The 23,061-nt window shown below is 43.6% G+C and overlaps 1 protein-coding gene across 2 annotated transcripts in view; it reads right to left on the bottom strand.

Annotated features, from left to right (window-relative positions):
- Positions 1-16,639, bottom strand: part of LOC106569607 (epidermal growth factor receptor substrate 15-like 1) — a 79,627-nt gene extending 62,988 nt beyond the window's left edge. Inside the window, exons 1-9 of one of the 2 annotated variants that reach the window (XM_014141137.3) lie at positions 16,496-16,639; positions 15,735-15,776; positions 13,610-13,699; positions 13,448-13,495; positions 13,262-13,357; positions 11,917-11,988; positions 9,916-10,041; positions 9,663-9,722; positions 9,111-9,464 (exon numbers count right to left, since the gene is read on the bottom strand). In XM_014141137.3, coding sequence (XP_013996612.3) covers positions 9,111-9,464; positions 9,663-9,722; positions 9,916-10,041; positions 11,917-11,988; positions 13,262-13,357; positions 13,448-13,495; positions 13,610-13,699; positions 15,735-15,776; positions 16,496-16,522 — 915 coding nt within the window. In that variant the 5' untranslated portion in view covers positions 16,523-16,639. The remainder of the gene's footprint in view (positions 1-9,110; positions 9,465-9,662; positions 9,723-9,915; positions 10,042-11,916; positions 11,989-13,261; positions 13,358-13,447; positions 13,496-13,609; positions 13,700-15,734; positions 15,777-16,495) is intronic. The other variant, XM_014141138.3, reaches the window with a different exon arrangement.
- Between the last annotated feature and the right edge of the window lie 6,422 nt (positions 16,640-23,061).

Below are 23,061 nucleotides of genomic sequence, written 5' to 3'. Positions count from 1 at the left end.
TTATGACAGATGAACCATTCCAGTGGGTAAAGAGTTAGGGTTTATGACAGATGAACCATTCCAGTGGGTGAAGAGTTAGGGTTTATGACAGATGAACCATTCCAGTGGGTGAAGAGTTAGGGTTTATGACAGATGAACCATTCCAGTGGGTGAAGAGTTAGGGTTTATGACAGATGAACCATTCCAGTGGGTGAAGAGTTAGGGTTTATGACAGATGAACCATTCCAGTGGGTGAAGAGTTAGGGTTTATGACAGATGAACCATTCCAGTGGGTGAAGATTTAGGGTTTATGACAGATGAACCATTCCAGTGGGTGAAGAGTTAGGGTTTATGACAGATGAACCATTCCAGTGGGTGAAGAGTTAGGGTTTATGACAGATGAACCATTCCAGTGGGTGAAGAGTTAGGGTTTATGACAGATGAACCATTCCAGTGGGTGAAGATTTAGGGTTTATGACAGATGAACCATTCCAGTGGGTGAAGAGTTAGGGTTTATGACAGATGAACCATCCCAGTGGGTGAAGAGTTAGGGTTCATGACATATGAACCAGTGGGTGAAGAGTTAGGGTTTATGACAGATGAACCATTCCAGTGGCTGAAGAGTTAGGGTTTATGACAGATGAACCATCCCAGTGGGTAAAGAGTTAGGGTTTATGACAGATGAACCATTCCAGTGGGTAAAGAGTTAGGGTTTATGACAGATGAACCATTCCAGTGGGTGAAGAGTTAGGGTTTATGACAGATGAACCATTCCAGTGGCTGAAGAGTTAGGGTTTATGACAGATGAACCATTCCAGTGGGTGAAGAGTTAGGGTTTATGACAGATGAACCATTCCAGTGGGTGAAGAGTTAGGGTTTATGACAGATGAACCATCCCAGTGGGTGAAGAGTTAGGGTTTATGACAGATGAACCATCCCAGTGGGTGAAGAGTTAGGGTTTATGACAGATGAACCATTCCAGTGGGTAAAGAGTTAGGGTTCATGACATATGAACCAGTGGGTGAAGAGTTAGGGTTTATGACAGATGAACCATTCCAGTGGCTGAAGAGTTAGGGTTTATGACAGATGAACCATCCCAGTGGGTAAAGAGTTAGGGTTTATGACAGATGAACCATCCCAGTGGGTGAAGAGTTAGGGTTTATGACAGAGGAACCATTCCAGTGGGTGAAGAGTTAGGGTTTATGACAGATGAACCATTCCAGTGGGTGAAGAGTTACGTTTTATGACAGATGAACCATTCCAGTGGGTGAAGAGTTACGGTTTATGACAGATGAACCATTCCAGTGGGTGAAGAGTTAGGGTTTATGACAGATGAACCATTCCAGTGGGTAAAGAGTTAGGGTTTATGACAGATGAACCATTCCAGTGGGTGAAGAGTTAGGGTTTATGATAGATGAACCAGTGGGTGAAGAGTTAGGGTTTATGACAGATGAACCAGTGGGTGAAGAGTTAGGGTTTATGACAGATGAACCATCCCAGTGGGTAAAGAGTTAGGGTTTATGACAGATGAACCAACCCAGTGGGTGAAGGGTTAGGGTTTATGACAGATGAACCAGTGGGTGAAGAGTTAGGGTTTATGACAGATGAACCATTCCAGTGGGTGAAGGGTTAGGGTTTATGACAGATGAACCAGTGGGTGAAGTGTTAGGGTTCATGACAGATGAACCATTCCAGTGGGTAAAGAGTTAGGGTTCATGACAGATGACCCAGTGGGTGAAGGGTTAGGGTATATGACAGATTAACCATTCCAGTGGCTGAAGAGTTAGGGTTTATGACAGATGAACCATTCCAGTGGGTGAAGAGTTAGGGTTTATGACAGATGAACCATTCCAGTGGCTGAAGAGTTAGGGTTTATGACAGATGAACCATCCCAGTGGGTAAAGAGTTAGGGTTTATGACAGATGAACCAGTGGGTGAAGCGTTAGGGTTTATGACAGATGAACCAGTGGGTGAAGAGTTAGGGTTTATGACAGATGAACCAGTGGGTGAAGAGTTAGGGTTTATGACAGATGAACCATTCCAGTGGGTGAAGGGTTAGGGTTTATGACAGATGAACCAGTGGGTGAAGAGTTAGGGTTTATGACAGATGAACCAGTGGGTAAAGAGTTAGGGTTTATGACAGACGAACCAGTGGGTAAAGAGTTAGGGTTTATGACAGACGAACCAGTGGGTAAAGAGTTAGGGTTTATGACAGATGAACCATTCCAGTGGCTGAAGAGTTAGGGTTTATGACAGATGAAGCATCCCAGTGGGTAAAGAGTTAGGGTTTATGACAGATGAACCAGTGGGTAAAGAGTTAGGGTTTATGACAGACGAACCAGTGGGTAAAGAGTTAGGGTTTATGACAGACGAACCATTCCAGTGGGTAAAGAGTTAGGGTTTATGACAGATGAACCATTCCAGTGGGTAAAGAGTTAGGGTTCATGAAAGATGAACCAGTGGGTGAAGAGTTAGGGTTTATGACAGATGAACCATTCCAGTGGGTAAAGAGTTAGGGTTTATGACAGATGAACCATTCCAGTGGGTGAAGAGTTAGGGTTTATGACAGATGAACCATTCCAGTGGGTGAAGAGTTAGGGTTTATGACAGATGAACCATTCCAGTGGGTGAAGAGTTAGGGTTTATGACAGATGAACCATTCCAGTGGGTGAAGAGTTAGGGTTTATGACAGATGAACCATTCCAGTGGGTGAAGAGTTAGGGTTTATGACAGATGAACCATTCCAGTGGGTGAAGATTTAGGGTTTATGACAGATGAACCATTCCAGTGGGTGAAGAGTTAGGGTTTATGACAGATGAACCATTCCAGTGGGTGAAGAGTTAGGGTTTATGACAGATGAACCATTCCAGTGGGTGAAGAGTTAGGGTTTATGACAGATGAACCATTCCAGTGGGTGAAGATTTAGGGTTTATGACAGATGAACCATTCCAGTGGGTGAAGAGTTAGGGTTTATGACAGATGAACCATCCCAGTGGGTGAAGAGTTAGGGTTCATGACATATGAACCAGTGGGTGAAGAGTTAGGGTTTATGACAGATGAACCATTCCAGTGGCTGAAGAGTTAGGGTTTATGACAGATGAACCATCCCAGTGGGTAAAGAGTTAGGGTTTATGACAGATGAACCATTCCAGTGGGTAAAGAGTTAGGGTTTATGACAGATGAACCATTCCAGTGGGTGAAGAGTTAGGGTTTATGACAGATGAACCATTCCAGTGGCTGAAGAGTTAGGGTTTATGACAGATGAACCATTCCAGTGGGTGAAGAGTTAGGGTTTATGACAGATGAACCATTCCAGTGGGTGAAGAGTTAGGGTTTATGACAGATGAACCATCCCAGTGGGTGAAGAGTTAGGGTTTATGACAGATGAACCATCCCAGTGGGTGAAGAGTTAGGGTTTATGACAGATGAACCATTCCAGTGGGTAAAGAGTTAGGGTTCATGACATATGAACCAGTGGGTGAAGAGTTAGGGTTTATGACAGATGAACCATTCCAGTGGCTGAAGAGTTAGGGTTTATGACAGATGAACCATCCCAGTGGGTAAAGAGTTAGGGTTTATGACAGATGAACCATCCCAGTGGGTGAAGAGTTAGGGTTTATGACAGAGGAACCATTCCAGTGGGTGAAGAGTTAGGGTTTATGACAGATGAACCATTCCAGTGGGTGAAGAGTTACGTTTTATGACAGATGAACCATTCCAGTGGGTGAAGAGTTACGGTTTATGACAGATGAACCATTCCAGTGGGTGAAGAGTTAGGGTTTATGACAGATGAACCATTCCAGTGGGTAAAGAGTTAGGGTTTATGACAGATGAACCATTCCAGTGGGTGAAGAGTTAGGGTTTATGATAGATGAACCAGTGGGTGAAGAGTTAGGGTTTATGACAGATGAACCAGTGGGTGAAGAGTTAGGGTTTATGACAGATGAACCATCCCAGTGGGTAAAGAGTTAGGGTTTATGACAGATGAACCAACCCAGTGGGTGAAGGGTTAGGGTTTATGACAGATGAACCAGTGGGTGAAGAGTTAGGGTTTATGACAGATGAACCATTCCAGTGGGTGAAGGGTTAGGGTTTATGACAGATGAACCAGTGGGTGAAGTGTTAGGGTTCATGACAGATGAACCATTCCAGTGGGTAAAGAGTTAGGGTTCATGACAGATGACCCAGTGGGTGAAGGGTTAGGGTATATGACAGATTAACCATTCCAGTGGCTGAAGAGTTAGGGTTTATGACAGATGAACCATTCCAGTGGGTGAAGAGTTAGGGTTTATGACAGATGAACCATTCCAGTGGCTGAAGAGTTAGGGTTTATGACAGATGAACCATCCCAGTGGGTAAAGAGTTAGGGTTTATGACAGATGAACCAGTGGGTGAAGCGTTAGGGTTTATGACAGATGAACCAGTGGGTGAAGAGTTAGGGTTTATGACAGATGAACCAGTGGGTGAAGAGTTAGGGTTTATAACAGATGAACCATTCCAGTGGGTGAAGGGTTAGGGTTTATGACAGATGAACCAGTGGGTGAAGAGTTAGGGTTTATGACAGATGAACCAGTGGGTAAAGAGTTAGGGTTTATGACAGACGAACCAGTGGGTAAAGAGTTAGGGTTTATGACAGACGAACCAGTGGGTAAAGAGTTAGGGTTTATGACAGACGAACCATTCCAGTGGGTAAAGAGTTAGGGTTTATGACAGATGAACCATTCCAGTGGGTAAAGAGTTAGGGTTCATGACAGATGAACCAGTGGGTGAAGAGTTAGGGTTTATTACAGATGAACCATTCCAGTGGGTGAAGAGTTAGGGTTTATGACAGATGAACCATTCCAGTGGGTGAAGAGTTAGGGTTTATGACAGATGAACCATTCCAGTGGGTGAAGAGTTAGGGTTTATGACAGATGAACCATCCCAGTGGGTAAAGAGTTAGGGTTCATGACATATGAACCAGTGGGTGAAGAGTTAGGGTTTATGACAGATGAACCATTCCAGTGGCTGAAGAGTTAGGGTTTATGACAGATGAACCATTCCAGTGGCTGAAGCGTTAGGGTTTATGACAGATGAACCATCCCAGTGGGTAAAGAGTTAGGGTTTATGACAGATGAACCATCCCAGTGGGTGAAGAGTTAGGGTTCATGACAGATGACCCAGTGGGTGAAGAGTTAGGGTTTATGACAGATGAACCATTCCAGTGGGTGAAGAGTTAGGGTTTATGACAGATGAACCAGTGGGAGAAGCGTTAGGGTTTAAGACAGATGAACCATTCCAGTGGGTAAAGAGTTAGGGTTTATGACAGATGAACCATTCCAGTGGGTAAAGAGTTAGGGTTTATGACAGATGAACCATTCCAGTGGGTGAAGAGTTAGGGTTTATGACAGATGAACCAGTGGGTGAAGAGTTAGGGTTTATGACAGATGACCCATTCCAGTGGGTGAAGAGTTAGGGTTTATGACAGATGAACCATCCCAGTGGGTGAAGAGTTAGGGTTTATGACAGATGAACCATTCCAGCGGGTGAAGAGTTAGGGTTTATGACAGACGAACCAGTGGGTAAAGAGTTAGGGTTTATGACAGACGAACCATTCCAGTGGGTAAAGAGTTAGGGTTTATGACAGATGAACCATTCCAGTGGGTAAAGAGTTAGGGTTCATGACAGATGAACCAGTGGGTGAAGAGTTAGGGTTTATGACAGATGACCCATTCCAGTGGGTGAAGAGTTAGGGTTTATGACAGATGAACCATTCCAGTGGGTGAAGAGTTAGGGTTTATGACAGATGAACCAGTGGGTGAAGAGTTAGGGTTTATGACAGATGAACCAGTGGGTGAAGAGTTAGGGTTTATGACAGATGAACCAGTGGGTGAAGAGTTAGGGTTTATGACAGATGAACCATTCCAGTGGGTAAAGAGTTAGGGTTCATGACAGATGAACCAGTGGGTGAAGATTTAGGGTTTATGACAGATGACCCATTCCAGTGGGTGAAGAGTTAGGGTTTATGACAGATGAACCATTCCAGTGGGTGAAGAGTTAGGGTTTATGACAGATGAACCATTCCAGCGGGTGAAGAGTTAGGGTTTATGACAGACGAACCAGTGGGTAAAGAGTTAGGGTTTATGACAGACGAACCATTCCAGTGGGTAAAGAGTTAGGGTTTATGACAGATGAACCATTCCAGTGGGTAAAGAGTTAGGGTTTATGACAGATGAACCATTCCAGTGGGTGAAGAGTTAGGGTTTATGACAGATGAACCATTCCAGTGGGTGAAGAGTTAGGGTTTATGACAGATGAACCATCCCAGTGGGTGAAGAGTTAGGGTTCATGACATATGAACCAGTGGGTGAAGAGTTAGGGTTTATGACAGATGAACCATTCCAGTGGGTAAAGAGTTAGGGTTTATGACAGATGAACCATCCCAGTGGGTGAAGAGTTAGGGTTTATGACAGATGAACCATTCCAGTGGGTAAAGAGTTAGGGTTCATGACATATGAACCAGTGGGTGAAGAGTTAGGGTTTATGACAGATGAACCATTCCAGTGGCTGAAGAGTTAGGGTTTATGACAGATGAACCATCCCAGTGGGTAAAGAGTTAGGGTTTATGACAGATGAACCATCCCAGTGGGTGAAGAGTTAGGGTTTATGACAGATGAACCAGTGGGTGAAGAGTTAGGGTTTATGACAGATGAACCATTCCAGTGGGTGAAGAGTTAGGGTTTATGACAGATGAACCATTCCAGTGGGTAGAGTTAGGGTTTATGACAGATGAACCATCCCAGTGGGTAAAGAGTTAGGGTTTATGACAGATGAACCATCCCAGTGGGTGAAGAGTTAGGGTTTATGACAGACGAACCAGTGGGTAAAGAGTTAGGGTTTATGACAGACGAACCAGTGGGTAAAGAGTTAGGGTTTATGACAGAGGAACCATTCCAGTGGGTAAAGAGTTAGGGTTTATGACAGACGAACCATTCCAGTGGGTAAAGAGTTAGGGTTTATGACAGATGAACCATTCCAGTGGGTGAAGAGTTAGGGTTTATGACAGATGAACCATTCCAGTGGGTAAAGAGTTAGGGTTCATGACATATGAACCAGTGGGTGAAGAGTTAGGGTTTATGACAGATGAACCATTCCAGTGGCTGAAGAGTTAGGGTTTATGACAGATGAACCATCCCAGTGGGTGAAGAGTTAGGGTTTATGACAGACGAACCAGTGGGTAAAGAGTTAGGGTTTATGACAGACGAACCAGTGGGTAAAGAGTTAGGGTTTATGACAGAGGAACCATTCCAGTGGGTAAAGAGTTAGGGTTTATGACAGATGAACCATCCCAGTGGGTAAAGAGTTAGGGTTTATGACAGATGAACCATTCCAGTGGGTGAAGAGTTAGGGTTTATGACAGATGAACCATTCCAGTGGGTGAAGAGTTAGGGTTTATGACAGATGAACCATTCCAGTGGGTGAAGAGTTAGGGTTTATGACAGATGAACCATTCCAGTGGGTAAAGAGTTAGGGTTTATGACAGATGAACCATTCCAGTGGGTGAAGAGTTAGGGTTTATGATAGATGAACCAGTGGGTGAAGAGTTAGGGTTTATGACAGATGAACCATTCCAGTGGGTGAAGGGTTAGGGTTTATGACAGATGAACCAGTGGGTGAAGTGTTAGGGTTCATGACAGATGAACCATTCCAGTGGGTAAAGAGTTAGGGTTCATGACAGATGACCCAGTGGGTGAAGAGTTAGGGTTTATGACAGATGAACCATTCCAGTGGGTGAAGAGTTAGGGTTTATGACAGATGAACCATTCCAGTGGGTGAAGCGTTAGGGTTTATGACAGATGAACCATTCCAGTGGGTGAAGAGTTAGGGTTTATGACAGATGAACCATTCCAGTGGGTGAAGAGTTAGGGTTTATGACAGATGAACCATTCCAGTGGGTGAAGAGTTAGGGTTTATGACAGATGAACCATTCCAGTGGGTGAAGAGTTAGGGTTTATGACAGATGAACCATTCCAGTGGGTGAAGAGTTAGGGTTTATGACAGATGAACCATCCCAGTGGGTGAAGAGTTAGGGTTTATGACAGATGATCCATTCCAGTGGGTAAAGAGTTAGGGTTCATGACATATGAACCAGTGGGTGAAGAGTTAGGGTTTATGACAGATGAACCATTCCAGTGGCTGAAGAGTTAGGGTTTATGACAGATGAACCATCCCAGTGGGTAAAGAGTTAGGGTTTATGACAGATGAACCATCCCAGTGGGTGAAGAGTTAGGGTTTATGACAGATGAACCAGTGGGTGAAGAGTTAGGGTTTATGACAGATGAACCATTCCAGTGGGTGAAGAGTTAGGGTTTATGACAGATGAACCATTCCAGTGGGTGAAGAGTTAGGGTTTATGACAGATGAACCATCCCAGTGGGTAAAGAATTAGGGTTTATGACAGATGAACCATCCTAGTGGGTGAAGAGTTAGGGTTTATGACAGACGAACCAGTGGGTAAAGAGTTAGGGTTTATGACAGACGAACCAGTGGGTAAAGAGTTAGGGTTTATGACAGAGGAACCATTCCAGTGGGTAAAGAGTTAGGGTTTATGACAGATGAACCATTCCAGTGGGTGAAGAGTTAGGGTTTATGACAGATGAACCATTCCAGTGGGTAAAGAGTTAGGGTTCATGACAGATGAACCAGTGGGTGAAGAGTTAGGGTTTATGACAGATGACCCATTCCAGTGGGTGAAGAGTTAGGGTTTATGACAGATGAACCATTCCAGTGGGTGAAGAGTTAGGGTTTATGACAGATGAACCATTCCAGTGGGTGAAGAGTTAGGTTTCATGACAGATGAACCAGTGGGTGCAGAGTTAGGGTCTTCACCCACTGGTTCATCTGTCATGAACCCTAACTCTTCACCCACTGGAATGGTTCATCTGTCATAAACCCTAACTCAAATACATAGAGGGAATCAAGGATAGTCTGCAATAATCTCACAACCGCATAGGGTTCTCGTCAAAAAGAGTGCACTACATAGGGATTAGGGGATAATGTGTCATTTGAGACACAGATGTGACAGAGTAATAGCATTCCTACCCATTCACCAGGCAGGGTGTGGATTGAAGAGGCTCTATACTGTACCGTACCTGTGAGGGGGCTTTGAACGAGTGTTTAGGAGAGAGACTGCCAGTGCTGTTGATGGAGGTGATGCTTCCGTGAGATGGGGTGGAGTGTAGGGTGTCTTTGAGAGGAGGAGAGTTTGCTGTCCGAGACAGACCAGACAGGCCAGGCAGAGCCGCTACAGCGCCGGGCAGGGGAGGAGAGCTGGCTGTCCGAGACAGACCAGACAGGCCTGAGAGGGCAGACAAGGGAGGCAGGACGGAGACGGCGCCAGGCAGAGCCCCCGCAGACTTCTTCCTCTTGGATGGAGGGATGAGGGAGGAGGGCAGGACGGAGGGGACAGGCTCCTTCTCCATAGCCCTGTACACCAGGTGCATGGCCTGGAGGGGAATGGAGAAAATAGTTCAGCAAACTTCATTCGCAGCATTTATACCTTGCATAGATGTGTCTTAGTGATTGGATTGTCATGAAAGGATGACGAAAACCACATGTTAATGCAAGGTGTAACCAGGCTAATTGGCCTCATTCAGGAATGCGTCTTAACTCCATGAGCTCAAGATACAAGACAATCAACTTACCACTGAAAACTCCTCTCTGTCCAAGTGTCCATCTTTATCCACGTCACCGAGGTCCCAAATCTACGGAACAGAATATAACTAAAATATGACCAAACTGTCACAATTTCTGTTATAGCTAACTTCTTAGTATACGGGAACACATAGTAGTAGCTCCAGCTTTCCCACTGTTACCACATACCTATCCAATGACCTGGCAAGGGGGTAGGGTAGGGGCTAGAGATTGTTTCTGGACAGGACCCTGTCATGTGCTTACCCTTCCTAACACATCCAGGGGTAGTTTGGAGTTGATCAGGACAGGTTTGACTTGGTCTCCAGACAAAAGACCGTTGACTGGTAGAAGACTTTCAAAGATGTCATCAAACTTCCTTTTCTCATCAGACTGGAGGAAAGGCAAGACAGAGGGGGAGGGAGAGGGAGAGAGAGCGAGACGGGGAGAGAGACACGGGGAAAGAGACACGGGGAGAGAGCGAGACGGGGAGAGAGCGAGACGGGGAGAGAGCGAGACGGGGAGAGAGCGAGACGGGGAGAGAGACACGGGGAGAGAGACACGGGGAGAGAGACACGGGGAGAGAGACACGGGGAGAGAGACACGGGGAGAGAGACACGGGGAAAGAGACACGGGGAGAGAGACACGGGGAGAGAGACACGGGGAGAGAGCGAGACGGGGAGAGAGACACGGGGAGAGAGACACGGGGAGAGAGAGACGGGGAGAGAGAGACACGGGGAGAGAGACACGGGGAGAGAGACACGGGGAGAGAGACACGGGGAGAGAGACACGGGGAGAGAGACACGGGGAGAGAGACAGGTTACTCCTCGCCTCCTTCTCTAAACCCATTGGAAGAGAAGCTCAGAGGGCCCATCTACTAATGGTGCAGTGTTGACTTATGCCTGTTTATAATGAACATATTTCTGGTCATCACTTTGTGAATTTAAGCTCACTGCATTTCTCCAACATGAAAAGAATACATTGTCAAACATGTATAGGTCGATTGTTAACAAAAGGTATGTGTTCTACAAACAATGACTTCAAAAAGTATTCATACCCCTGGGCTTTTACCACATTTAATTGTGTTAAAGCCTGAATTTAAAATAGATTAAATAGATTTTTTTTGTTACTGGCCTACACACAATACCCCATAATGTCAAAATGGAATCATGTTTTCAACCCCCTATTCAACCCCCTTGTTGTGGCAAGCCGAAATACATCCAGGAGTAAAAATGTGCTTAACAAGTCACATAATAAGTTGCATGGACTCACTCTGTGTGCAATAATAGTGTTCAAAAGTGTTAGTGGAAAGATGAATGATGAATACATGCTAATAATAGTTAAACAGTCAACTAGAGGGTACACGATATGTTTTGAAATGGCTCCCTAGCTATTGGTCTGTTCCCTTTCATATTTCATAGGCTAGGCCTACCTGCTGCTGCAAATTCTGACTCTCCTTGAACAACTGCTCACTTGTCTCACATACACGCAGGTGATGCGCGCAAAGTGACACTCCGATCCTGGCTGATACGTTGATTTTTATTTGATTGATAAACTATTTTAAAACTGTGCCTAAATAAATTACATTAACATAAATTAATTTCCATTACTTTTCTGATTTTATAATTTTCCTAAACTTTTCCAGGCATGGAAAACACAATAAGAAAAATCCATGAGTTATCCAGGATTTTCATGACCGTAAAACCTGGTTCAGTCTGCTTTCCACCAGACACTGGGAGATGAATTCACCTTTCAGCAGGATAATAACCTAAAACACAAGGCCAAATCTACACTGGAGTTGCTTACCAAGAAGACAGTGGACAGTTCTGACTTAAATCTTCATGAAAATCTATGGAAAGACTTGAAAATGGTTGTCTAGCAATGATCAACATCCAATTTGACAGAGCTTGAAGAATTTTGAAAAGAATACCTGGCAAGATGTTTACAATGCAGGTGTGCAAACCTCTTACAGACTTATCCAGAATGACTCACAGCTGTAATCGCTGCCAAAGGTGATTGATTCTAAGACGTATTGACTCAGGTGTGTGAATACTTAGTGTATGTAAATTAGATATTTCTGTATTTCATTCTCAACAAAAAAAATCTAAAAACATGTTTTCATTTTGTCATTATTAGCCATCTTGAATTCAGGCTATAACACAACAAAATGTGGAATAAGTTAAAGGATATGAATACTTTCTGAAGTCACAGTATATCTATCATTGATTGATTGATTAATTTCTACGTACAACAGGTATTAATGCTCACCCTTACAGCCCAATGGGAATCAGATGAAGATGTACTCAGCGATGTGCTGAGCAACGGAGTATTTGTGTCTCTCTGCAACAATACAAATACAACTTAGATTGTTTCAATAAAGACCACTGTAGTTCTTAACTGATATGATGACTGAGATTACCCCAATGAAGATTAGATCACAGAGGGGTATCAACGCAAGCTAACTTTAATAAACAACCAGAAATAACTGTTGATTTTCTGATACATTAAGAAAGAAACTTATACCCTGACTACACCGCTCGCGTCTCGTGCAAATCTATGTTATTCAATTATTGCACCCACACTGCTCGCAAGCGTCTGCGTTGCCAAGGGCTAAAATAGAAGTCATTCCTATTTCTGACGCAGATCGCGCTTCAAGTCCTGCCTCTCCCATCTCCTCATTGGTTTATAGAAGTAGGTACCCACGTGCCATCTCCTCATTGGTTATACCCACGTGGGTGATTGAAAGACGAACTTTGTTGCTGGTCGTAGTGGTAATACTATGAAAGTTTAGCTTCCAATCACCATATAAGTTCCAAGATGAAAAAGCCTGGAAGGAGGAGAGATGACTAGAAACGATTCGGTTGACCGTTTTACGTGTGGATTAATTGTCGGAGTAGAGGACCTTGTGCATTTCAGGTAAAATAACTCAATGTTTATACCTCAGGACAAATTAGCTAGCAACAGCAAGCTAGCTAAATAGGACAAATTAGCTAGCAAGTGCAAGCTAACTAGCCAAATTGCCATACATGTTTAATTTTTTCGACCTGTCCCCCAAATTAATGTAATTGGTTCAGAGTTTGTTTTGATATTTTAACCTGCGTGTCGTGATCGCGTTTGGTGTGGGGGGACAAAATAAATTAATGCATGATGGCGCACGTGTGCAGCCGGTTTGAGTTCCGCGTTAGACGTGTTTTTTGGTTGTTGAGTCAATTAGACCATTCCTATTTAAAGCTTAATGTCCCGTGTGGCTCAGTTGGTAGAGCATGGTGTTTGCAACGCCAGGGTTGTGGGTTCGATTCCCACGGGGGACCAGTACGGGGGGGGGGGAAATGTATGAAATGTATGCATTCACTACTGTAAGTCGCTCTGGATAAGAGCGTCTGCTAAATAACTGAAATGTAAATGTTAACCTTCTAAAACAAAGTGATTTCCGAATATTTAGGCAGGTTAGCAGGCTAACTCATTCCTCTTGTTTTCATTGCTGAAATGATTGAGAAGATCAAGTGCAAGTTTCTACTTTTGTTTTAAAACATAATAATACATATGATAGTGCAAACACATGTTCCCTAAGAGGACAATATAGTTGGTGGTAAGTAAGTAAAGTATCACTCACAAACTTGGGTGCTGCTAGAGTCTGGTTGAGGTTGTTGAGACTGATGTCGTTGCCACCCTGAGCTGAGGCCACCAACCTCAACGCTACAAAGAAACCCTGGGAGGAACAGAGGAACAGGTCAGTGGTTCATGTGGGAAATCATTCATTAATTGGTATTAAGAAGTAAGAGAGGTTCATTTTATTTACCCGTTTGTCCAAGAAGCCCTTCCTTTCTGGATCAGCCAAATCCCAGATCTGAAAAATAGTCAAATAATATGGTGTAACTGTACTGTATGTAGTTGGAGTCTTGGATATGCCTAGAAGTGTGCAGTTTACTTAGTGTGGTGTATGTGTGTGTCTGCTACTCACTTTTCCTAAGGTACTGTCTGAAAGGCCTGATTTCTTCAGGAACTGAGCAGCATCTGCAGCTCCTACTGTCCCAGTGTCTCCCAGATCCACCTTCAATGGGGGAATGGAATGGAGGCAATGTAATCAGCTGGTTGTGCTTCTGGATACAGCCACTCCGCTCATTAGCCCTGTACACAGCCACTCCGCTCATTAGCCCTGTACACAGCCACTCCGCTCATTAGCCCTGTACACAGCCACTCCGCTCATTAGCCCTGTACACAGCCACTCCGCTCATTAGCCCTGTACACAGCCACTCCGCTCATTAGCCCTGTACACAGCCACTCCGCTCATTAGCCCTGTACACAGCCACTCCGCTCATTAGCCCTGTACACAGCCACTCCGCTCATTAGCCCTGTACACAGCCACTCCGCTCATTAGCCCTGTACACAGCCACTCCGCTCATTAGCCCTGTACACAGCCACTCCGCTCATTAGCCCTGTACACAGCCACTCCGCTCATTAGCCCTGTATACAGCGACTCTGCTCATTAGCCCTGTATACAGCCACTCTGCAACATTGGAACTGCAACACTTACGGGTGTAAAAGTTTAAAGATTTGGATCCTTAACGTTAACAAAAAATCCCTAACCGAAAAACCATGTATTTTCCCCCACTTAATTATAAATCACAGTTCAGTTATAACAATACATTATTTTCTGTGTTATAGCCAATAGGCTGGAAAGGCCTGGGACAGTTGTGTAATTCAAATAAAACCAGAGAAGAAGAGGCAAAACGTAAACTACTTGGTGAATTACCAAAACATATGAGCACGCTTCTGTCTCTCTCTCCCTGGGCCGCCTGCTCGGTATCTTCACTAATGATGCAAATGTGTTCAGTCTTCGGTCTGTTGCGTGTAGAATATCCTAGCCTATTCACCGCACCAATGTCTTAGAGGGGTAGCCTACTCTTAGTTTTGGTCTCATATGAAATTACAGTAGCCTGTGTCGATTACGGTTTTTAGACGTATTGGGATGTGGCCCCTTGAAAGCGTCTCCACTACGGTATGTTTGACTGTCTGTTAGGGTAGGAAACACTAAGGCATGTTTGACTGTGTTAGGGTAGACTACACTATGGGTTGTTTGACTGTCTGTTAGGGTAGACTACACTACGGGTTGTTTGACTGTCTGTTAGGGTAGACTACACTACGGGTTGTTTGACTGAGTTAGGGTAGGCTACACTACGGGTTGTTTGACTGTCCGTTAGGGTAGGCTACACTACGGGTTGTTTAACTGTCTGTTAGGGTAGACTACACTATGGGTTGTTTGACTGTCTGTTAGGGTAGACTACACTACAGCATGTTTGACTGTCTGTTAGGGTGGACTACACTACGGCATGTTTGACTGTCAGTTAGGGTAGGCTACACTACGGGTTGTTTGACTGTCTGTTAGGGTAGGCTACACTACGGGTTGTTTGACTGTCTGTTAGGGTAGACTACACTACGGTATGTTTGACTGTCGGTTAGGGTAGACTACACTACGGCATGTTTGACTGTCAGTTAGGGTAGGCTACACTACGGGTTTTCAAATGCCGACAAGAAACATTGTCTAGTGATATTTGTCTGTAAAGGAATGTCGTTTTACTTTGTCTGTAAAGGAATGTCACTTCTGAAGTGGGACTCAAATCCATCACTAGGCAACCATTACAGTCAACCAAATAATATCAAGGTACAGACCTAATGTGGCACTTTTTGTTTTAAATTGTCTGAAAAGTTATCAATTGTCGCCTTCGACATGTTATACTGTAGCTTCGTTCTGTCTGTTAAAGGGTTGCGGTAGATATAACTTCATTAATCTGCCCTAGCGGTCATACATATGTAATAGCGCCATTATTCTGCATTGTAAATTGACGTGGAATTGTATGACCGTTTTCTTATCGTTTTAACGGAAAACGATTTTCGTTTAAAAATGGCCGTTTAAACCTTAAGCAAGATTGTTCATTTGTCACATCCCTAATTACAACTGCAATGTAATGCAATGTAGAACGAAGGAGCAGAGTGGCTATAGCTTATGTAGAGACATATCAAATAAATTGACAACATTTTAAGCGTAACAAACCAAACATGAATGGCACAAATGATCATTCATTCACCTGTCTGTAGTAGACTTCGTAAACTGGGTTTCCACTCGATAACTGCAGAGAAATCAAGAAACGTCAGGGGAGATGTAGTTTTAAAGAAATAGCACGTTTACTTTCACATTTTGGTCTAGTTACATTCAACACTTTTTGGGGGAGACTTGAAAGATGTAACCTATGTTGTCACAGGTGAAGTTACATCGAATCAAGTGTCTAAATCTGTGTCACTGTCAGTATGAAGTGGTTTCAAGTCTGCCATGATCAATCTCTAAATGGAGCAACCCACATGACTTGTAATAAAGATGAGCAAGTCAATAGCCATAAGAAACAGTGACGATTAGGAAGATAAACAAGGAAATTACATCTGAGCTAACAAACACTGGATAACAGCTAGCAGTTGAACTTTTGGTGACTTGGCTACAAGCTAACTTCAAATAGACTAGTAGCTAATTGTTTGACAGTGACAGTGTTACTGACACAACTACGATAGTGAACATTGATTGTCAATGTGATTCATGATTTTAAGAAAATATAGCTACAGCTAGACAGCAATCATTTAGCTACAGCAACTGAGCTACATTGTCGGCTTCCTTCCTGTTGCTGGCGAAAATGCTAACAGCTAGCTAGATAGCTAACAAGGGGACATGCATCAATCTTTGACTTCTCAGCTGGTGGTTACCATATAATTCAATCACTTTCAAGATTTGTGAATAACTAGCTAATGTACACCATTTAACCATAGCAAAAACATCTGGAAAGTACGTATTTGGAGTTACCTGGGTGAGAGTCATGAGCGCCGCCATATTTCCTGCTGTGTCGAGAGCGCGCACACCCTTGAAGCTACGACGCGCCTCACCACTGACAGCTCGACAATGTTGACATCAGTGGTGTGGAGGAGCATGGATGCACGGGGAGGGAAAACGTATTTTCAGTAACACCGAATAAAAGAATAGAATAGAACTAGCTACACCCTTTTCCATTGTTCACCCTTTTCTATACAGTGCCAAGTCTAGGACAAAAAGGCTTCTCAACAGTTTTTATCCCCAAGCCATAAGACTCCTGAACAGGTAATCAAATGGCTACCCGGACTATTGTGACAAATAAACTTTGATTTGATTTTCCATTCCTATAACTTTTATGAAAACATATTGTAACGACCCGGTATTGTGTTCTGTGTTTGTGGGTGTGTTATGGTTCTCATGGCTACTAGCAGGGGTTAAATATGTCAGGACAGAGGGAAAGGTTGGGGGTGTATGATGGGTAATCCCGCGGGACTTGGAAATGATAAATAGGGATTACTGTCTCATCTTCTCTCTCTTTTCTGTTCGGGGCCTTGATCTGTTCCTATGGGAGTAAACATTAATTAGACTTGGTATAGTTGTGTACATTCGGCATTTAGCGGCGTGGGCTGTGGCCTGAACAATAGCCCAGTTTAGGAATAAACCTGTGTTCTGACCTGCACACCTAGAGTCCGTCTCTTTTTCCTTTATGACCCAGCCGGGTCATTACAATATGTTGGCAAAGAAATTATGGTCATTATAGAACACAGACATTCAATAAATGGGAATAAACACTCAAGTTGGATCACTTATTGCCGAGGCATTTTGCTAACTTACTGTGCTCATTATTCAACAGGCGCACTATTTTTCTAATTTATTGTCTGTCTTTATTACGTTTTTTTTTGTATATCTTTGGTACTATTATCACAAGGAGGTGGTAAATTTTAGTAGTACAAAACTACAAACTGGTAACACTTGTAACGCAGCTAGTCATACATATTGTGCCTTTCATTGTGCATTCATTTTGTTTGTAGGCATCTTTCACCACACAACCATTGATCCAAAATATACGTTTACTGTGAAATATAATGAGTACATTGGTTTAATCAGAAAAACACAAAATAATGATATCTTCTCAATTGAGTTTAACAACCAGTTCATACAATAGCAAAACAGTTACGATACATGTTTCAAAATTGCCCTTTGAATGGAAACTGTAAACTACAGTACATTACAGTGTTTTCACATTAGACAACACACTTGCAGTACCCATTAAAATTGACTGAACATCAAATGTCTATAATTTCCATCCCATGTGTGATCAAAGGTGTGATGATTGAAGACATCTTTCACAATGTAATCACAATGCGAAATCGCAGTAAATATCCTCATTGTTCATGAACCTGGGGAAAAACTTTTGGCATGGCGAATTCAAGCCTGACTTGTAGGTCTGGATGTAAATCATTGCATGGCTCATCTGTGGGGGATGATAAGTGCCAGAATTAAGCCTAGACAACTGCACCACCATGTGGCTGTCGCCTACCATTGAACATCTGACTGACATGTCATGATACCAATGCCTTACTAACATCTGCGTGATGCCTGCGTGTTAATGAAAGTCGTAGGGTGTATAGTTTATATTTAAATGTATTAAACCATAAATGTTAGAAACTTACCGTTTTTCCTCTGCAAGACGACATGCCAAAGTAGCCACCTTGAGCTATGGCTTGTGTATTTCCTGTTATCGCTAATGGCCTAGAAAAGATTATGTCCAATCTATAGGTAATCTGTCTTTCCCTCAACAACTCATGGCATGGTATGTTGTCTTATCTCGCTGTATACAGATCTAAATATCGTTAGCCAATTTACAGACTGTGTTGTTACCAGTTCCCAGTAGCCTACATCAGACAACCAATAAGAGTTGTGTTCGTTGCTTTCAGTCGAATAGAGGAGTTCATAGGCTTTCCCAGGGTGTCCGTGCACTCAATTTTCGAGAGTGTCTGGCCAAGATAGTTTCCTTAGAGACGATGAAAAAAATGATCAAGATGTCCTTGATCTGACTGAGGAGTAAGCAGGTTATATTTAAGTTGTGATATCACTAGGAAATATTTAGCCCTACTGTGTTGCTAAGGAAAATTTGGTTGATTTGAAAATAATAACTTTTTGTCTATAACGAGTTGTATTCTTTCGACGTATTGTCACGCCCTGACCATAGAGAGCCCGAGGAGAGTGCTAGAGCCCGAATGGCAAACTCTGGAGGAGCGTGTTGTCAGACCACGGCCACAGAAACTCAAAGATTTTTTTTGGGGGGGGGGGGCACATGGAGCTGGCGGCTGAGCCGCGGGAAGAGCCAGAGACTGTCAGGGAGGCAATGGAGAAGTTGGGAGAGAGATGATGTGCAAGTGTGTTCTGCTCAACATTCGACCAGAAGATCCGGTTAGCAGTCTGGTGAAACCTGTGTCGGCTCCACGCATCTGCCCTCCAGTGCGCCTCCCCAGTCCGGTACGTCCTGTGCCTGCTCCTCGCACTCGCCCTGAAGTGCGTGTCCCCAGTCCAGTACATCCTGTGCCTGCTCCTCGCACTCGGTCTGAAGTGCGTGTCCCCAGTCCAGTACATCCTGTGCCTGCTCCTCGCACTCGTCCTGAAGTGCGTGCCTCCAGTGCGTATTCACAGTCCAGAGCTTCCGGCGACGTTTCCCAGTCCAGAGCTTCCGGCGACATTTCCCAGTCCAGAGCTTCCGGCGACGTTTCCCAGTCCAGAGCTTCCGACGACGGTCAACGGTCCGGAACCTCCATCGACGGTCAATGGTCCGGAACCTCCAGCGACGGTCAACGGTCCAGAGCTTCCAGGCATGGTGTCCAGTCCAGCTCCAAGGCCGGAGCCTTCCTCTGCGCCGATGCCCAGTCCAGGCATGGTGTCCAGTCCTGCTCCATGGCCGGAGCCTTCTTCTGCACCGGTACTCAGTCCAGGCACGGCGTCCAGTCCAGCTCCAGGGCGGGAGCCTTCCTCTGCACCGATGCCCTATCCCGGTACGGTGTCCAGTCCAGCTCCAGGGCCGGAGCCTTCCTCTGCACCAGTGCCCAGTCCAGGCACGGCGTCCAACCCAGCTCCAGGGCCGGAGTCCTCCTTTGCGCTGGTGCCCAGTCCTGGCACGGCGTCCAACCCAGCTCCATGGCCGGAGTCTTCCTTTGTGCCGATGCCCAGTCCAGGCACGGCGTTCAGCCCGGCGCGATGGCCGGATCCGGGGTCTGGGCGGGGGCTACGACCTGCACCGGAGCCGCCACCGCCACTAATCACCCCTCCTACCCTCCCCATTTAGTTTCAGGTTTTGCAGCCAGAGTCCGCACCTTTGGGGGGAGTACTGTCACGCCCTGACTATAGAGAGCCCTTGGTTCTCTATGGTGTAGTAGGTCAGGGCGTGACTAGGGGGTGATCTAGTATGTCTATTTCTATGTTGTTCTAGGTTGCCATTTCCCCACCTGTGTTTTGTGGGATATTGTTTGTGTTTAGTTGCCTGTGTGCACGTCATGACTTCACATTTCGTTGTTTTTTTATTGTTTTGTTTCACGGAGATTAAAAATATGAGGAACTATACTCACGCTGCGCCTTGGTCCACTCATTACGACGATCGTGACACATATTATCGAAAGCACATAGGCAATATTTTTTTCGGTGTCGATAGGGGAGTAGACTAGTGTATAATAATAACGTAATTTGATGTGCTAGTATTATTTATTTCATGGATGAATTAAATTATAAATGAAAATATATACACACAAGGCAAATTTGGTTTATTTGAAAATGTAATGAGTACGCTGAGAGTCGGGAAGCAAGTTCAGGTAGTGTATACATTTAATAAATAAATGAACAAAAACAAGAAACACAAACAGGGTACCGACATGACAGGAACAAATACAGGAACAATGACGACTGGGGAAGAAACCAAAGGGAGTGACATATAAAGGGCAGGTAATCAAGGAGGTGATGGAGTCCAGGTGAGTGTCATTATGCGCAAATGCGTGTAATGCTGGTGACAGGTGTGTGCCATAAACGAACAGCATGGTGACCTAGAGGCCGGAGAGGGAGCACACGTGACAGAAAATCATTACTTTTTGTTGATAACGAGTTGATAATGTATTGTAGAAAGCACATAGCCAATATTTTTTACTATGTCGATAGGGGAGTAGACTTGTGTACAATAATAATGTAATTTGATGTGCTAGTATTATTTATTTCATGGATGAATTAAATTGTAAATGAAAATATACACACATGGGGCTATAGGATATATACATATTTTACATTGTAATACACTACCCCTACATGCCACTGTGTGCTGGAGCTATGGATGTATTTTTCCACTGTCTCTAGGCCTACACATTCACACTCGAACTGAATTGAATGGGGGATGCATAACTTATTTTCAGTGAAGAAGGGAACGAGGTACAACATATATGTTGTACATATACAACACCACATATAACATACATGTACATTACCTCAATGACCTTGACTAACCGGTGCCCCCGCACATTGACTCTGTACCGGTACCCCCTGTATATAGCCTCGCTACTGTTATTTTATTGTAAAAACATTTTTAACTTCAGTTTATTTTAGTAAATACTTTCAACACTTTTTTTTCTTAAAACTGCATTGTTGGTTAAGGGCTTGTAAGTAAGAATTTCCCTGTCAGGTCTACACCTGTTGTATTCGGCGCATGTGACAATTACAATGTGATTTGATTTGATTCAATGCGATTCTCCTGAGTAAAAAAGTATCTGTTAAGCTGTATGGTCTTTGCATAGACCCATACGATTCTATATATTTGGGGGGGTCTTTTGCGGCAGGCATAGGTTACCACTAATATTCTAAATTGCAAAGCATTTATTAAACCAACCACATTTTCCTATGATGTTGAGGCTGAGCAATACCTTCGATAGGCTTGTAGACTACGGAAATAATCGTAATGATTGTTATAGCCTAGATCACTTTATATAATCTGGACCATTATTTTTTCTAAGGTTAAGCAAACAAGAGGTAGCATATGTTTTTTGCCCATCTCTTTAAAACTTCTTTGGGATAGGGAGCGGTATTTTGACGTCCAGATGAAAAGCGTGCCCAAAGTATACTGCCTGCTACTCAGGCGCAGAAGCTAGGATATGCATATAATTGGTAGATTTGGATAGAAAACACTCTAAAGTTTCTAAAACCGTTAAAATAATGTTTGTGAGTATAACAGAACTGAAATGTCAGGCGAAACCCAGAGGACAAACCATCCCAAAAAAATAAAATCATCCTACCACTGATTTCAATAACTTGCACTTTTATAATAGGGCGAAATTGTGCCCGATTGCAGTTCCTAGTGCTTCCACTAGATGTCAACAGTCTTTAGAAAGAGTTTCAGGCTGGTTTTTGTAAAAATGAGCCAGAAATTGAAGTTTTTCTAGGTGGCTCCCATTTTGGCTGTAGTGTTTCCAAGCGCGTGAATGAGAGCGTGTTCTTGGGTATTTTTCTCCGGTAAAGACAATAACGATTCTCCGTCTTAAATGTTATTGTTTATTTGCGTATTAGGGTACCTAAAGTTTGATTATAAACGTTGATTGACTTGTTTGGATAAGTTTATTGGTAACGTTTGGGATTCATTTTGTATGCATTTTGAAGGAGGGAAACCGAGTGGATTATTGACTGAAGCGCGCCAGCTAAACTGAGTTTTTATGGATATAAAGAAGGAGTTTATCGAACAAAAGGACCATTTGTAATGTAACTGGGACCTTTTGGAGTGCCAACAGAAGAAGATCTTCAAAGGTAAGGCATATATTATATCACTATTTCTGACTTTCGTGTCGCAACTCCCTGGTTGAAAATGATTTGTTATGCATTTGTGTGCTCGGCGCTGTCCTCAGATAATCGCATGGTTTGCTTTCGCCATAAAGCCTTTTTGAAATCTGACATGGCGGCTGGATTAACAACAAGTTAAGCTTTATTTTGATGTATTGCACTTGTGATTTCATGAAAGTTTAATATTTATAGTAATTTAATTTGAATTTGGCACTCTGCAATTTCACCGGAAGTTGTAGAAATGGTACACTAGCGTCCCACAGATCCGCAAGAAGATAACAAGGTTTAGGCCTAAATCCTCACATACCTCCTCAATTCAGGCCCTGTTTTTAACCATAAGACATCTCCACAGAAATGTATAGCCTAAGGACTACATGGTGACAGTGATTGTGTCTGTTAAACTGGGAACTCTTGGAAAAAAACTAGGTCAAATCATGACATTAGTGATTTCCAGGTCAGAGAACGAAGTCCGAGTTTCTGAATTGGAATTCCGAGTTGGATGGCGGTTCTGAACAATTTTCCCATTCTGAGCTCAGTTGTCTGAAGTTGGAAGTCAGAGATTGCCGAATTCCGAGTTGTTTTGAATGCGCCACTAGAGACCTAGGTTACCTCTTATTTCTGAATAGGGCTACCTCCAACAAAGAAGCCATTGTGTCAGTACTGATGTGAGAAAGTAATGGTAATCTACACAGTAATGGTGGCTGGCCACGATATCAACTAGCCTA

Source organism: Salmo salar, chromosome 14, assembly GCF_965601325.2.
Source record: "Salmo salar chromosome 14, fSalSal1, whole genome shotgun sequence".
NCBI classification, from domain to species: domain Eukaryota; kingdom Metazoa; phylum Chordata; class Actinopteri; order Salmoniformes; family Salmonidae; genus Salmo; species Salmo salar.
The sequence above is the reverse complement of the archived record's forward strand: the minus strand, read 5'-3'. Positions and strand labels throughout refer to the sequence as shown.